The 17,873-nt window shown below is 42.6% G+C and overlaps 2 protein-coding genes across 4 annotated transcripts in view; one reads left to right on the top strand and one right to left on the bottom strand.

Moving 5' to 3' along the window:
- Positions 1-1,448: 1,448 nt before the first annotated feature.
- Positions 1,449-3,050, top strand: LOC122396259 (coiled-coil domain-containing protein 97). Of its 3 annotated transcripts, XM_043394494.1 has the most exons (4): positions 1,449-1,880; positions 2,004-2,641; positions 2,715-2,877; positions 2,955-3,050. In XM_043394494.1, the coding sequence occupies exons 1-4, from the start codon at positions 1,746-1,748 to the stop codon at positions 3,018-3,020; spliced, it is 1,002 nt and encodes a 333-aa protein (XP_043250429.1). In that variant the 5' UTR covers positions 1,449-1,745; the 3' UTR covers positions 3,021-3,050. The 3 variants fall into 3 exon arrangements, with proteins under 3 accessions (XP_043250429.1, XP_043250420.1, XP_043250437.1); XM_043394485.1 differs by having other exon boundaries at positions 1,449-2,641; XM_043394502.1 differs by lacking the exon at positions 2,955-3,050 and having other exon boundaries at positions 1,449-2,641; positions 2,720-2,858.
- Positions 3,051-7,736: 4,686 nt separating this feature from the next.
- LOC122397948 overlaps positions 7,737-17,873 on the bottom strand; it is a 30,102-nt gene continuing 19,965 nt past the window's right edge. Inside the window, exons 4-7 of the mRNA XM_043397470.1 lie at positions 12,424-12,635; positions 10,179-10,270; positions 8,664-8,856; positions 7,737-8,017 (exon numbers count right to left, since the gene is read on the bottom strand). Of these exons, the coding sequence (XP_043253405.1) occupies positions 7,737-8,017; positions 8,664-8,856; positions 10,179-10,270; positions 12,424-12,635 (778 nt within the window). The remainder of the gene's footprint in view (positions 8,018-8,663; positions 8,857-10,178; positions 10,271-12,423; positions 12,636-17,873) is intronic.

Here is a 17,873-nt window from a genome sequence, read left to right as displayed (position 1 = left end):
AGTAATGATTTGGAGAGGAAAAGAAAGGTAAAAAATGATGAGAACACTTAGAATTCCTTGTAATTATATCATTTATTGCCATAGATTTACATTATACAATGTTTTAATACATATATATATTAACAGAAGTTGTTAGGGGGTCAGGGGTGGTCAGCAGTGGTCAGCAGAGGACAGCAGGGCATAGTAGAGGCCTGCAGAGGCATGTAGATGCATGCAGAGGCAAGCGGAGACCGGCTGGGGCAAGCAGGAATCATTATACGTTGTCGAAAGTATCAGGGGTGGTCAGCAGTGGTCAGCAGGGGACAGCAGGGGATAGTAGAGGCCTGCAGAGGCATGCAGAGGCCTGCAGAGGCATGCAGAGGCATGCAGAAGCAAGCGGAGACCGGCTGGGGCAAGCAGGAATCATTATACGTTGTCGGAAGTATCAGGGGTGGTCAGCAGTGGTTAGCAGGGGATAGTAGAGGCCTGCAGAGGCATGCAGAGGCATGCAGAGGCATGGAGAGGCAAGCGGAGACCGGCTGGGGCAAGCAGGAATCATTATACGTTGTCGGAAGTATCAGGGGTGGTCAGCAGTGGTCAGCAGGGGATAGTAGAGGCCTGCAGAGATATGCAGAGGCATGCAGAGGCAAGCGGAGACCGGCTGGGGCAAGCAGGAATCATTATACGTTGTCGGAAGTATCAGGGGTGGTCAGCAGTGGTCAGCAGGGGATAGTAGAGGCCTGCAGAGGCATGCAGAGGCATGCAGAGGCAAGCGGAGACCGGCTGGGGCAAGCAGGAATCATTATACGTTGTCGGAAGTATCAGGGGTGGTCAGCAGTGGTCAGCGGAGGCCAGCAGAAGCCAGAAGGGGCAAGCAGTAACATGTAGTAATCGTTACACGTTGTCGGAAGCATCGGTGGTGGTCAGCAGTTGTCAGCAGAGGCCAGCGGAGGCCAGCAGTGGCAAGGAGTGACAAGCAAAGACAGTCGTAATTGTTATACGTCGTCAGAAATATAAGCGTAGGTCAGGAGAGTCCAACAGAGGCTGGGAGAGGCTGGGAGAGTCTGGCAGTAGCCAGCAGTAATGGTTATACGTTGCCAGATGGATCAGAAGTGATATCTGAAATGATATACATATGTCCGCTCATATATAGGAATAATAAGAATGAATTTATTTTTGTTCAATAATTCAAATATGATCGGGGGGTCTTAAAACGTGTATTTCCGTAAGAAAAATTTCACGAAATTTTGTTCATTATAGTATCTTGCTTATGTTCGTCTACATAGGTCGGCAAACAATAAATACTTGGCCAGTCGAGACTTGGAATCGTATGCCGTCAAGTGCGCGAAGGCAAATGAGCCTTCCTCTCTCGACTCCCACGAGACGGTCCGAAATTACTTCGGGCAGCTTCGGAGAATCGAGAAAGAGAGCATGTGTCAGTTTGCCTTTGTCGAGTCTCCGAAACTCTACGAGCTCAGTTACGCGTGATCTGGCATAGCGCGAGTAGTGCACCCGGTGCTCAGTCTCGAATCACTGATACGACGTGAAGTGATGTGTCACAAATCATAAGGAAAAACATTGATATAAAAACATAAACAAAAAATATTTATGTTTATATTACATATTAAGTTATTGATAAACACATGATAAATTACTGTATATAGAAACTACTGATAAATAAATCAACAATCGTCTCGATTCAACTATGTGGTTAAAGTTGTTGATTTCGGAATATATAAATTAAAAACCAATTAGGTTGGTTAAACATGAGTGAGAAGGAACACACGCAAGATTACACACCAAAAATGATATTAGAGGAAAAAGATAATAATAACTCAGCACCGAATTTTCGAAATACAGAAGAGGAAAAGACAGACTTGGAAGAAGAACTACTAAATCATGTAGGTAAGAGTAAAGCAATTTTTAAGAGTCAACAGAAAGAAGATCCAGATTTAACTTTTGAAGAGAAAGTAACAATTGCACGTAATACATTAAAAAAGAGCTATTGTTTGTTTTTATCGAAGTTCGGACATTACATGAAAGAAGAACACTTAAAGTATTTCGAGGAACGTAAAGACAAAGGCTATGAAATTGCTTATCATATTAATAGATTACAAAGGTATTTTAACAATTCAACAAGACTGACTGATGTTAAGAATAGAAGATACCAAGCTTTGAAAACATTAGTAGAACAGGGAGAATACTTCAGTGAATCTGAAATGATGAAACGAAATCCATTATTATACGAACACTTAGTTGGACAATACATGACTGAAAAACAAAAAAAATTGAGAGACAATATAGATACTAAGAATATTACATTTGTAAATCTTTTAATGGAAAGTATAGAAAGAGATAGTTTAAAACAGAAACGAATGCTACAAGAGGAAGAAGAGCAAAATGTATTGGAAGAAACCGAATCGGACGAAGAACAAGGCGATATTTCTGTTTCACAGCGTTTAAATTGTAACGAAGACAGGACTTTTCAATGGGGTACACTAGTTACATTGCAGAACAAGATAGAACATCAGAATATCCACAGGCAAATAGATAAAAGTCCATGTAACATTTCAAAAACAGAACAACAAATACTCAAACAGGAATTTGTGAGCAATATGTATCAAAACTTTTTGGATGGAAGGGATACAGACTTTGATTACAGGTATTTGTAAAACTTTACTCCTCACCGGTAGTATATTAATTTATACATTTCAAACATATTTTAATTATTTTAGCACAGTGGATGACAATGAAGCATATGATAACATAGATATACGATCTCAAGACGAAGAGGACAAATATTTTGATTCAGAATCACCTGAAAATATATGTCCATCCGAAGATAGAAATGAAGTTGAGACTGAGGATGAATTGGATATTTATATGAAATCACTGAAGGTTAATTGATATTTTTCAGTTTACGATCGCCTCGTGTAAATATTCAGATTTACAAAAGAAAATTGTTTATTCGATAGGAGCAGATCACTACAAGTACACTCTCTTTGGATAATCTTGTATGTGATGATTACTGTAAGATGTAATCTTGTATATGTACAATAATATAAATATGGAATTTGTAAATAAAAATCTTTAGAATTACTGAAAATTGGAATTTATTTATTTTTCCCATCAGAGTTTTCGAGGTAGCAAATCGAGCACCATCTAGCGTCGAAGGCAACGAACTATTTCACGACAAACTTGGACGTTTTCCTACCAGATTTTTTTATATTTTAGTTTTGGAAGCATAATTTTTGTCTTCGGGGTAGGCGCAATTAAATAAAAAAACTTTTATCACGCATATTGCTTTTATTTCGACGGGAACACGTAATGTCTAAGTTCTACTACAGATATCGAGTACAATACGATAGTTAGCAAAATAAGTTGATTGTCGTGCGAACGTGCAGGTACTCTTCGAGGATAATAATTCCGGAACATGAAAGTACAATGATTCCTGTCACCGTTAACTCTTCCCATTAACTCTCTATAATCTCGCGATGACTTCGAACTCTTATACGGTCTACATTCTTTTCGATATAATTCTGTTATCGAAGGCAAACTACGTAAAGTCCAGATCTTTTAAATTTAGAATAGAAATATTCTTATTTAACGAATATATTATTCATTGCTACTTAAAATACAATACTTTTCTTATATTTGAACTTAATAGTTTATCTCTGAGATATGGATACGTATAAATTATAAGTTTAACCCTCGGCCAGCGGACCCTGGCAAAGTCGTTTCGGAGTTAAGTTCCGGTTTTTAATAAATACCAAAGACAACAGAACGTCCAAGTACGGTAATAATAAAGTAAAAGCCTTGTGCCAAAGTGGTATAATAATAAAATTCGAATTAAGATCACAATGGGTCCAAGTTCGCCGTCCGAGGGTTAAAATTACAGTAGATGGTCTGCAAACATTCTGCCCCCAACTATTTTACAATTTGCACCAGGCTGGGCACGGTGGAAAGTTCGCGTTTTAATTTACATCCTACTGTTAACGTTAGTCGGTATTCCTATCGTACAATTATGTCCAGAAGCCTGGTAGAAATTTTATTATAGAGGGTCGAACGATAGTCACAACCCTTTCGCCGCTACACGATCCTCGATCTCCATAATTCGATTCCCCTGTTCGTTCAAGCTGTTCCAAAATTATTATCGCACCCCGGACTCGGAGTTTATAGTCGAAGGGTTGAAAGACTATCGTTCGGAGGGAGGTGGGGCTGGGGCTCGTTCCCTGCACGGTTCCCTCGCGCTCGAGATATCGTTCTTACGAAGTAGAAAAACGTCGATCGTGCGGATGACGGATCGCAATGAAACGTGTCGGACGAACTTGCTCATATAAAAATAGACCAACCTTTCGGGGTATCCATGATATGGCTCTGAAGTATGCATCTCCGCGATTATAGCGGGACGATCGACAATGCATAAGCGTCGCGGGGCGAGGGGGGGTAGCTGCTGCTTTAATATCAAGCTTCATCGAGAATCGCGAACGACGTTAAAAAATTCCAATGTTATACGAACCGAAGCGTTTGGGTTCTATCATCGATATCCGCCGTATCGGGACAGAAAACTGTGAGAAAGTTCGTAAATATTTATTGGTGCAAAAATTTTAATGTATCTCGCTATTAAATAGACAATAGCAACGAACGCATAACGAAAGATCACCGTAGGCTTCTTCGAAGTAAAAACACACGTTCTCGATCAAAGGATTACAATTATTTTAGATTTTTAGCTCGTGCCCGGCACGTTGGTCGCTCGAATTCTATTTAAGCTCGAGTGCACTGTTAACGCGTACGATCAGATACCGATAGCAATAGTTTTCACCTCGAGGAATCCGTGATTCTCCTCCAGAAGACAGCGGGAACGATCGCTTTCGAGTGAAAGTTTCGAACGGGTTGACGCGTCGACTGCTCCCTCGAACTATATTACGAAAAATAGAGATATTTACAAGTCCAACGAACGTGTTTTATATTTTATACTATTCCCAGTGGCCGGTAACGTTCGAAATATTGGAAACATTTCGAAGAAACGATCCCAAGCGGCAGTCGACGCGAAAAATCGACAGTTTCTACTAAAAGGTTCGGATATGCTAAGCGCTTATCAAATTATCTGTGGCTGCAGTATTTCCCATCGTTATCAGGGTAATCGTCCCGGCCTCGTCGAAAACGATACAATTAATTCTACGCGCGCACTCCCACACACACGCTCTCATATATTGACAGGGAGAGACGTTGCTCCCGTCTTGTACGTTTTTAGGCCGTCCCTACTCGATTGAATGCTGTTTCCTCGAGAACCTTATCCACGTTTCCGGAAAGGGGATTCTTCGAGTTCACGGCCGAAGGAAACGAAACGGAAATCGATCGAGCGTCTTCCAACAGCGTATGGAAAAAATCGCGCATTGGAACCTGGTAGAAAATATTTTCATTCTTTTTTATTTTATTTTTTGTCGAAAGCCAACGATCGACGAGATCAAATTGGATTAAGAGCACGTTAAACATATTTGTTCGTTCGTACGCACGAAACGCATCAGCCAACGAGGAGGGAGGAGTGGGAGGTAGAAATTGCCATCAACGAAATCCTGGACGAGTCAATTCAATGTAATTAATTAAATCGGTCGAGCCAACAAACGTACCGCTTTTCATCGACGTCCAAAACACTCTGGAATTGGGGGTAATTATTGGAAAACTCTTGAAAGCGACTGTTTAGCGCGGCCATGGCTACGACTAGGGCTCAAACTAACCACCCATATTATGGGAATATTTCTTCTCCAAGATTCGATACGTTTTTTATACGAATTTCAGCGATATTACGCGATACGTGCACTTTGTTGTGTTACAAAACGCAAGACGGAACGCTGTGATAGTTTGTTCGCCAGGTTTACAGAGCAATTTACATTTAATTTAACTCCTGACTCGTCGCAAATTTTTCATGTGAAGTTTCACGATCATGCGGCTACTTAAATTTAAACAGTATACGATCGAGAAATTATTTGGAATTAAATCGTACGTCAAAGGGGTAATCGATGCGATGGTATGATTAGTCCTCGTTAAAAGAAAAAATTGCATTTGGTGTAAACGTGGACGCAACGAGTGCCTGTAAATCTAGCGTTAAGTATGGAATTCGAAACCCTTGAAATTGTCGGGGTTCCGTAAATCTAGCGTTAAACGAGACAACCTGTGCAGCGATATGTCCTCGAGGTTCGCGAATAACATCGTTCGAAGTCTGTGCAGCCATTTTCCGCTTGCAACGAAAGAGGCGAGGAACACGTGTTGCCCATTAGATCCTAATAAATAATCGAACCGAGTAAAGAGTCGCCAAAATTTACCGGGATTCTCGTACGTCGGTCGTTCGTCTTCGATTCTAATTTCGACGCCTGGCGTCGAACTCCGCTGCGGCGCATATTGGTCCGCAATCAATTCCCAGGTGGAATTACGCTCTGATTTCCGGTCGACAAGCATGGCCGTGAAAAATTGCCCGTGGATAAAGGGGAGAGCTACCAGAGAGGCGAGAGCCACGAAACGCTGCTAAAAATTAGCTTGGAAACGAGATTTCAACGCCATGACACCGCGCGCGACGCGCTTTTATTTTTAAATTCCTTTCTTTTTTTATTCATCGGAGGTATCTTGGCGCGGTTGAGAACCATAAATTTAATTTAACTTTACATTTCGAGACACTGTGTTTTGGCAAAGTGTCATGTACGACATGGATCGTAAGTTTTTTTTCTGCTTCGTACGACTGTTGAGATTTATTTTTAAATTCGATTTTAGTTTGTTGTCATCGCCCTCAGGGTGGATTATCATGCGTTTTGGATCCCCTATGATTCGTGGAAACACGTTTAAATTCTTATAATGGGCGTTCGACCACCCCTGGGAAAAATTTTAATGGAAGGGATAAAAAAATTATCTTTAGTCGCGGGGCTCAGTTGCAATCATTTTTGGTGAACATACATACCCCTGAAATCCTACCCGGTTTCTAAACAAAAATTCAGTACGGGCGTAACTTTAAACGTTGATAACTTTTTAACGAAGCCTCCATCAACAAATTAGTACCTTTGATTTTCATCGTATCTTGGCCTCTAGAATCTCCCAATTAAATTTTTACCAAGGGTTGCCGTGTATAGTACTTACTCACGCACATATAAATTGATCAGAATTTCTTCTTGCAAGTTGAACACTTACCCAATATCTTTCGCTGCCTCTGGGTTCGAAGCCGCCTGAAACGCGTTCCTAATAAATTGATTTCACAGCCACGCGTACGATATGTTACGAACATCTCGGAGCACACACGTGACGAAGTGTGTTCGCCGTCAATCGCATTTCCACCTGTTTCCTACGACTCCGAACAGTGTTTACCTACCACTGACGGGCAAACGGGAAGGCAGAGCAAATATTATTCGAGGGACGCGGCCACGATTGGAAGGGCGAAACTTTCCTTATTCGAGCAGGACGATTCGCGTAGACTCGAAATCGTTACAACGGTAAAACAATCGGGGAGCATTTTCTGTACAAGGAAAATCGTTTCTACCAGTTGCCAATCTCGCGTTGGAAAAACTCGCTCCATCGTGATCAAATTTCATCGACCCATCGATTACCAGTGTCTTACACAAGCTCGTAAAACATTTATGTACATCGAATTTCACATTTTACGTAATTAAATAATAATTTGGTGCTCAATGGGTCCGCGTTCCTAGAGTTACAGGTTACACGGTTCGATCTATCGATATTTACAACCGCTCGAAGAGACTCGAAGCATCGCGTGCTTAGAGCACGTGCAGATTCTCGCAGCTCTTGCTCTTGCTGTCGTTCAAGCAGATCTTGCTCAGTATTTCCCTGGCGAGATTCAAACTGAGGGCGGATTTGCTGCCGTGCAGCTTCGAGAGGATCCTACCCTTGCTGCCGCGCCGTTTCAGCTTCTTGTCGCGCGTCTCGCGAAGCCGTATCTGCTTCAGAACGCCCACCAAAAGCTCGTCCACGTTGTGCTGTATACCGCTGGACGTCTCGATGAACTTGCAGTCCCTCGACGTAGCCAGTAGCTTTCCCTCTGCGAAACAACACGGAATCTCTAACTCCGTCCCGAGGTTCTCATCGAAATTCGTTCACGTTTCATCCGCCTTTGAACAACGCTCGACGCCGACATCCCAGGATTTTCGATTTTCTACCGCGGGGGGGATCAGTAAAAAATTGGAAATTCGCGCCCTCGACGCGTTGGAAATTTTTATTCCCGACCAGAGAGAGAGAGAGAGAGAGAGAGAGAGAGAGAGAGAGAGAGAGAGAGAGAGAGAGAGAGAGCAATCGAGCATTTAAATTCGAATCAGCTCGAACCAGGATTCAGGTCCGGATTACCGATTCATCGAACTAATATCCTATTGATTGGACCGCTCAGCCAGTTGACGGATACCTTCTCTCCAATCCTAATAGATTAAAATCTACCGAAACATCTTGCGTGCAGGGTAAAGCAACAACGATTAATAATTTCGATATATACGGATGTTATACTATAATTTGTAATTTATTTCGAAATAAATTTTAGAAAAGTTTTAAACCCGGCTGCTTTCAATTTGATAGAACCCTGAATTATTCAACGTAATATTTAGGGCGATGGAGATACGTCCTCCCTCGTCTCGACGCTGAAGATGCTAATTGCGATTGGTCCACCCTGCGTAATTAATCCGACTAGAGGAACTTACTGTTCGACGAGATTGTGCGACTTCTCACGAGATCGGACTTATTGCCAACGACGATAACGAATCGTTCCTGGGTGTAGTGTTCCCTCCACAAGTAATTTAATATCTCCCCGGCCACTTCGAAGCTCGTCGTGGACACGATGGAGTAGACGACGATACAGGCGTGGGGCTCGTACGTCGACAAAGAGTTCTCCACCTGCGCGAAATTTATCAAGTCGTTTATCTCTCTGTATCAGACACGTCCTCGACTTTTCTATTTTACCACTCGCCAACTGTTAAGGTGTCTGTCCGCTTCCAAGACCCGACCGTGCCTTGAAACTTCCGGCGAAGAGAACCGTCGCGAAGTTTCAAAGCACGTAAGCGATCCTCGACTTCCGCTGTCGCGTCGCTTGCCACGTTTCTACGCTCGTTTCGCTGTTTATTTAGCAAACCAGTCGAGTGAAATTAAAATTTTCACCCCTAAACATTTCTAGAAGCCACCTTGTCTTTCAATTCCGTCGTAGGAACGTGAAAAATCGATTTCTCGTTTGTTTGGAAACTGGTCAGACTCCTTGAGCCGCCAACGAATAACCGCGATTGATCTTCTAAGAAAAACTTCTAATTAGATTTTGTTCTCTAATAACGACCGAGTTGTTCGAGCAAAACCGGCTGGCCAGTTTCTATGGGTTCGAGCCCGGAGTCTTTCGCGAAGCAATTACTACGTTGTTGAATAGTTTCGACGGGAACGAAAACCGAGAAGCTTTGCGACCAATAGCGTGGAAACCCGCTCTTCCAGGAACTCCAAGCTTATTTCCTTCCGAAGCGACGATAATTGTACAGAAAACAATTACGGATATCAAAGGAGAAATTAAACGTCGGACTCCCGACGTTATCCGTCTACATTCCGATATAATTAATTGCAGTGGACAATGTTTGATTACTTCTAATAAAATACAATAGAATTTACAGTTTTTCCAGTAGTCTGTTCTACCAACAATTTCGTGCTCAAACTTCCTATTGCTCGAGCGTTGGGAAACTTTGTTAGAATACCGTTTCTCCTATCGAAACGTATTTCTACCGCTTTGTGCCAAAACTCATAGGGTTGGCGTGCAACCAACTGCATTACAAATTAATGCAATGGAATTACGTTGAAAATGTTTAGCAACTTGGAACGTAACTGTTTTAGAACCGATAAAATCATTCGGAACGTAGGATGTTGGAGTAGCTACTGACATTGAAAATAGCGAGATTCGCCTAGTTTCCAAAACCTCTGTTCATTCATCGCCATGAGCAACAGGACATTCCTGTAGCGTGCCAAGACTTGTACAGTGTTTCGAGTAACTATGGTCGCGATTTTTCAGCCACTTAGTAAATTATGAGCTTGAAACCTGTCCGCTGCTGCAGGCTTTGAAATTCATTCGGAACGCAGTCGGTTCTCGCGAAAACGTTTAATTGCCAGGGGGAGCGCGTTTCCAGAGTTTCATACGCGTGTTGCAGCGCGTAGGCGTACGCAGTGTTCGAAACGAGAACGCCACTTACGCTCATCTCCACGTGGGGATGATCGATGAACACCATTTCCGACTCCTCTCCGTCCAGCAGAATCGAGACCGTCTTCTCGCCGAATTCGTCGTCTGCAACACAACGTGGCGCGTGGTTAACCTCCTCGATCGTCAATTTGTTTCCCCCGAATCGGGAATTTCGTTCTATATAAAAAAAAAAACGTTTTCGTAACATCGTAACAGGCTGCATCGACGTCCCGGACGCGCGAACAACGAAAAGTTTCAAACTCGAATAACCTCGAAACGGAGTTTTCGCGGGACACGTCGCGAATAAATACCAATTTGAGGGGTTCGGCGTGTTACGCAAGCTTTAGCGCTTTCTTAACGAAAGAGGAGACCAATGTTGAAATTGTAAGGGACAATAAGGCTCTGTTCGCGTCGGCGTGCGTAATGTCATCGTAAAGGGCTCGGGAGCAATAGCGTTATTGAAGCGACGACTGCTCGAAACACAAACGCGCGCGATGAATACGGAGGAATGGAAGTGAGCGTAATCGCTTCTGCGCGTCATAGAATGTATATAATTATTGTCCTGTAATAAGCGCGTCTGTGCCGACAAGCAGATACACCTGCAGCACCGAGGAGTACCTGTTAACGATCTGCATTGACGGGGCTACACGAAACCTCCATTAACGCTGACCGCGTGGATCGCGTTTGTTTCAACCGAGAACAGAGAGGAGGTGGTCTGCTTACAAAATTATAAATACGACTTTCCCCGAGGAACATGTCGTTGCGTCAGTGATCGTTCGATGATATATAATTCTAAATAAAATTAATATTTTCTGCAAATAAATAAGCTTGCAGCGCCTCGACCATAGTCGCAGCTTTTTGCACGATAAAGGGGTGAACTTGAATAGGGCGAGTCTAAATGGGAAATGGGAAATTTGACACCACGAGTTTCTAAGAAAAAAAGAAAATAAATGCAATGTAATATAGAATTTGGTGTTCGAATGAAATTCTGTGGGCGCCGTGAGGTCGTAGGAACCGAAACGGGAAGTCGGGAGAGACCGATGAACAGACCCGGGAACGAAGGAAATTAATTAAAAGTAGCCTGTTCGCCGCGGATAGCTCTGAAAGGCGGCCAGGTAATGGAAACACTCGTTAAATCGTAGCCTTTGCTGTGATCTCACGCGTGCATTTATAATTAACGTTGCACGCGTAACAGCGAAATTACTTCTAAACGAGACACGCCGACGAGAGATTTCCTTCGCGTTTTCAAACGCCGGGGGATGATTTCAATTTCCCTGGGAAGGATTAAAATTCCCTTTCGATCGGTAAGAACTTGGTCGTTTCGGCTGGCGAGCGTAGAAAATTTATTCTCTACGACGACAACCGCGACCACGAGCGTGGAAATGCGAACGAATAACATCTGGACAATTTCGTTGTCTACGCGCGAAGAAAAGAGTGCTCGTTTTCAGACAATCTCGTTAACGTGCTCGTAAAGCTTCAATAGAGACAGGGGGAAAAAACAAAACAGACCGGAGTCAAACGAAACGCGAGGACGCAACCCCTCTATCCTTTGCTTTGTTATTAATTTCAACCGTCTTTACGCTCGCCACGGCTCGTGGACGAAATTCAGTTACCGATATACGCGAGCAATTAGTCCCGGGACAACTCTATTCGACATGCTTACTACCAACGAATTTACTCCGAAAAAGCCCTTTCCATTTTTCCGTTCGACGGCCAGAGGATTTTATTGCGCGCGAGTTTAAAAGTATTAAAAACCGACAAAATGAAACAAATTCGCTCGCATTTTTCGGCCGCAGGCCGCTGGAAAGGGAATCTATTTAGGGTTCGTTCCATTTAGGAAACGTTCGATTTGAATAGCTGCAGAATTCCGGAATATTAAATAGTCTCGATTGTACGCGTAACGCGATTCGAGATCGAAACAAAAGAAAGATGAAGCGATGAAAGGGTAACGTTGATGAAAAGGGAGTAAATTTATTCGTTATGTAAACGACGCGTATTTCCCAGACCGCTGAAAAACAGCCACGATTGTAAAAGTGTAATGAAACAAATTCCAATTGCTCCCAAAACACGTAGGAACATATTTTTGAATTTTTACCCCGGCAAATGTTGATCTTCGCTGAAAAATTGTAAAACAAGGAAGTGGTAAAAAGGATCGTTGCAGCAGAATACTATTCGGGATACAAGGTTAGGAGCAGAAGAACGCTCTCGAGACCGTCGACAGTGACCGTAGGGACATTAATCATTTTTGAAACATTTACCTAGACTGGCGTCGTACGTGTTCATATACTCGCTGGTCATGAACTGCGAAACCAGTGCAGTTTTACCCACGCCTGAGTCGCCGAGCAAAACGACTCTGTACTTCGGGATCTCTTCTTGCATCTCGTCGCTCTCGTCGCTGTCCCCGGCGACACCCTGTCCGCTACAACACGACCCCTCGAACGGTGACCTCTCGCCCGATACATTACTGTTCCTGCAACACAAACACGATCGAGAGTTCGCGACATCGTCGGTTGCAAGGTTCGAAGGCTTTGGAACCTGGCCAATCCGGATAGAATAGCTGCGACGGACGGACAGATGTTCCGCCAAAGTTAACAGACCTTAGATCGCTGCTTTACAAACCGAAGAACAGAGGAACATATTCTTTGTATCGTTTTAACAACCAAAATTCGAGAAATCAACCTTGCATTTATTTGAACGTTTTCCGCGGTCCCTTTGGAAGTTGCACGATTCTCATCGAGAATTCCTGATCTGGAAGATCGAACAGCTTCCAATTAAATTGGCTCCGCGCCCAAACACCGACGCGATAAAGTTAATCGACAGTTTCGAGCTACAACGATTCACCGCGTGCTTCGAAAGAACGATAAGATTTATCGTCAGTCCTGTATCTCTCTAAACAGTCGCCGTTTGCATCGCGAGCGGAAACGGAAGGAAACGTCGGATCGTTAAGGTATTATTTCACCCTCGAAAGAATTGCTGCTGTTGCGCGGGCCGGAAGGAGGTCACGCGGACCATTGATCTGACAAAGTTTGATCGATAGTTTCGAGAGATAATTATTAGTTCCTGGGGAAAAAAAAAGTCTGCGGTTGCGGGACGACCGAACGATCGAAATACGCGGGAATTGGAAATTACGTTCGTGGAAATATTCCTGGAATAGTATTTTATCGAAGTTGTGTCGCGGTGCCCTCGAAACGTGCATGTCATGGGGATCGAGAAACGATGTCATATTTCCATTTTAACCGCGTCGAACCGGGGTAGCCAGCCTCGAGTTCCTCGTTTTTCTCGCTTGCTTTCAGCTCGACTTCCGTTTCGATCGCGCGGTCGATGAATCGGAAGCAAACGCGACGCGAAACTACAATAAATTCGTATCGCCGTCGCTTTCCTGCCGACTCGTGGACAAGAAAAGTCAGTAGGCCGGCGATTTTATGCGCTTGTAGCGTGCACGATCGAGCAACGATACGTCCATAGGGTGGAATAAAAATTGCTCGTACGGTGCTTCGTTCTCGAGATAATTGAATTTTAATATTTCGCGACGATTTCTCTCTTTTTCCCCCGTTGCTTGTACAGGGTGAACAATTTTAACGGGACATTCTAGAGGCCAAAATAAGACGAAAATCAAGAATACCAATTTTTCGTTTAGAATGCAAATTATAACATTTTTAAGTCTATATAATAATTAAATCGATCTATTTCACAGGAAATGTTTTTCTCCACAGTATAAAATTTGATTTGTACTGATCCACTTATGCAAATATTCATGTATGGAACGTATTCTTCGTTCGTTTAGCATACATATCCTCTATTCTATCGTAAACCGGTCCAGACGTCGCGTTCGACGTCGAGAGAAAGACGATGAAATTAGAACCCCGCCGACGGCGAAGTTTCTAACAATAAGACCCGACTATTCTCGTTCCCTGACGTTTATTCCCGTCAGGTGAAAGCTGGAAGGGTTGTAAGCTAATGGGCCAAGAGCATTCGAAACCGTGATATCCGTAAAATCAATTTCCATCGAACGATCGACCGAGACTTTTTCAGTAACACAGTCGTTGCTCATAGCGTTGAGATTTACGACCCGACGAAATATTTTTCACCCAAAATTGACCGTCTCTCGTCACGTTCGAGAAGATGGATCATTTCTTGACAACGTCCGCGAGTCTGAATGCTTCCACGCTCGTTCTTCGAGTGGCTAATCGCGATGTAGACGAGTTCCGGAAAGGGGTGAACCTGGAGGGTTGCAAATGCCATGCCAAGCATGCATGTTTCGAGTTACGATGCCATGAAACGCCAATCGCTTTTCAGGGCACAGCAGCGAGAGACTCTAGAAGTGCACATGCTCGACAGAAACGTAGAAAGTTCGTGGCAATGAAGCAATATCGAGGCCGTAATCCCCCGCTAAATTAGTCGAGCTACACCCAAACATTCTTGGCAGATTCTCCTCAAGCAAAATAATATGTATTTCTCTTCGAAAGAAATTCTAAATATCAGCAAAGATCGTGCGTCCTGTTTTAATATATCTCCTTAATGATTTAGGGGTCTTTGATAGCTTCCATCGATTCACGTTCACAGAGAATGTCTTGGACCGGGATCGGCCGCAAGCCTTATCGATCCTGCGTCGGCGGAATAAACGAATTTACGTGCATCGATGTTGGACACAAAGCGAACACGTGGAAAGGAGGCGAGAGACGCGGGATTAGCCCGAGGGTCGGGTTGGAAAATCAACGCAAAGCCAGCGGGTGGTTCGGCGCAATCAAACGCGACGCTGAGCATGAAACGGGGAAAACCTTTTTCCATCCCTCTGCCTCGACGGAAGCACTTTACGACGTCTGGCGTGCGTAAGCTCGAGTTGTGTCGAGAAATTTGAAGTTCTGGCGGATCGTAACGAACGGAACGCGATGCTACGGAACGATCCTCGATAGAATGGACTTTAACGCGTGCGGAGTCGGGCGAATTTCACTCTCGAACGACGAATAAAAATTTTAGATTCGCTAGTAAAGTAGCTCTTTTGCCCGCTGCTTTGGTCTGGATGTCGGTTTAATTCCTCGATAGATTCTAATTTATAAATGTCAGTTTATGATATATAATCGGTTTTTGTGATAATTGCCACGAGAGGAGCAAAGAAATTATATCGAGTATGTTGTCCAATGTATGGTAATTAGCAATTTTCCTTGTCAAGCGTGTTGGACCGTTGCGATCTTTATAATATTTTCATTTTCCAATTAATGAAGTTACGGCTCTTATATTTTGCATTTTACTAAATATCAATAAATTCCGTTAACCGCGCAGGGGAAATCGAATCAATCATTAATAAACCACTAAATATGATAATACCGTCCCGTAATACACATTACATTATTAGTGAGTTAACCTTCTGTAATATCTACTTTGTGAGCGATATGTCACATGAGTCATATATGAAATAACAATATTAAAAACATGCAACATTTTTGCACAACGTTTGATAGGAAAAGTATTAAATATTTTATATGCATAACATGCAGAGTGCATTAAAACATGCACATGCAATTTTGCATTCTTTATATTTCAAATATACCGCAGATCCTAATATATTTTCCATATTCCGATTTCCTAAACATTTATTTATGAATTTTCTTTTGACTAAAATATTCCAAACATCAATTACATAAATTACAATCAATTTTGAAGCCGTAAGACACGTTTAAAAAGTGGTCGTATACGAATAAAGTTTAATCCTTGAATTAATAATATACATACTTTGTACTTTGCATATCGTGATACTCTAAATATTAGAGAATTATTATGATGCAGAGGCACGTTTATGAGATAAAGCTAAAAGAAACGTCACTGCATAATACACATATATCAATGCTCTATTATTTAGAGCATCATGATATGTAAAGTATGAATTACTAGTTCAAGGATCATACTTTGTATTATACGTGCGTGTGTTTATATACGATAATTTTCATTTATATCGTTCTGCGGAAGGCTGAAAACGACAACTAATAAATTCGACATACTACATAATTATTAATACGAATCATTATTAATTATTTCGAAAACCTACGAATTATCTGCACATAAAGCCGAAACAAAATTACCGTCCTTAGTATTTGCCTTTTCTGTTTAATAAAACACGATTTCGCCAACCCATTCGGACCAGCGAAACGGTACGATTAAAATTCTAGCAGGTTGATTCATCCGCCGATCGCAAATAATGGCCGGATCGATCAGAACCCTGCGACACAACGTGGAACCGAATAACCCAGGCCAAGCGAACATTACATAAAACTCCAATTTAATGGCGAATTCGAAAACAGCCATGTCAAAGAGCCGTGAAATAATTACTCGTAACCCTGCTGAAAAGCTAGCGACGATGTAACGCGTTTCATACAAACGATCGCAATCATTCCAGAGGTTAAACGAGGTACGTTCAGCTTCATGCTCGAGCAATATGCATTTGGAATGCTAATGACTGGGTTGTAATCGCGTGACTACGGAATGCAACACGTTGCAAGTAAATACATTTAAATACGTCTGCAAACAGTAATCGTAAACGATACTGCTCTCGATATTTTCTTTTCTCCCTCGCAAATTTACACGTACGCGTGTATCTATGAGGGGGGTGGATATTTTTGTAATACTTTGCCTAAAAAACAGTCGATATTTCGAGGTTTATTTAACGATACCGAAACGAAACGCGTATTTTCGTACGTTTTGTTTGTTCGTTGGTTTGATAAAATTCTACGCGAGATGTTACGATTAACTTAATGCAAAGCCTCGAGTGTCGGTTCCTTCTCGTTGGGTCGCGATAGAAAGCGTTGCTTCCCGGCCAAGAACAATGCTCGTGCATTCCTCCGGCTTGGCACGTGTGTAAACCAAGCTCGAAGATGGCGCTGAAGATGCAGGAGTTATATATAAACGAGGGATCTTGGTAAGAAAACGAAAAAATTGTGCAAACATTTACACCGTCTATTTGGAGAGTGGACCGAACGCGCGAAACGGGCAGCTGATCTTGCACGACGTAATGATTCGTGTAACAACCCGAGCGCCTCGATGGATCGGCCATCTTGGAATCCTCCGACTCGTTCCTCGACGTTGCGCCGTACAGAGTTCATTATTTATATCAAATTAATTACGTTTTGCTTGCAAAAATATTAAAATCTCATACTCTATGTTCAACTAAATTAAAAAACTGATAATGCGTACACAATTACCCCATCGATGCCATGTCAGAGCATGTAAAATTTCTTTTATTAATTAGTTTCGTCGTTCTCTGGCTATCCCAATTACGACCACAATAGTTTCTCCCGTCGATAATAATAATAGTTAATTTTTACCGCGCATTCCCTTCGACTAGAACGATTTTCCGTAATCGTTCGCGAACACTCGGCTCGGATAAAACGTTCGAAAGCTTTTTTAGCATTGCGTAAACGTCCGGGAACGAGTCTCCGCGGATGAACAACCCTAAACGCCAAATTCATCGCTACTTTACTCAACTGCAATGACCAATGAAACTTCTTCGCAGCGAATCGAGCACTTCGGAAGGAGTACTTGCGAACAGAACCCCGGGCATGTAATAACAATGTGCCATCTTAGTTTCGAAATTTCCAAGAGTCACGTACGCGCAAAGCACACGAACGACGGCCATAAACGGCAATGCGTACTTTTATGTTCGCGAAACGCTTGAAAAAATTCGCGTACCTTCTCGAAACACTGTAAATTAAAAATT

Source organism: Colletes gigas, unplaced genomic scaffold, assembly GCF_013123115.1.
Source record: "Colletes gigas isolate AHSC1104 unplaced genomic scaffold, ASM1312311v1 Colletes_gigas_Sc00001, whole genome shotgun sequence".
NCBI lineage: Eukaryota > Metazoa > Arthropoda > Insecta > Hymenoptera > Colletidae > Colletes > Colletes gigas.
This window is presented reverse-complemented; position numbering and strand designations above follow the sequence as displayed.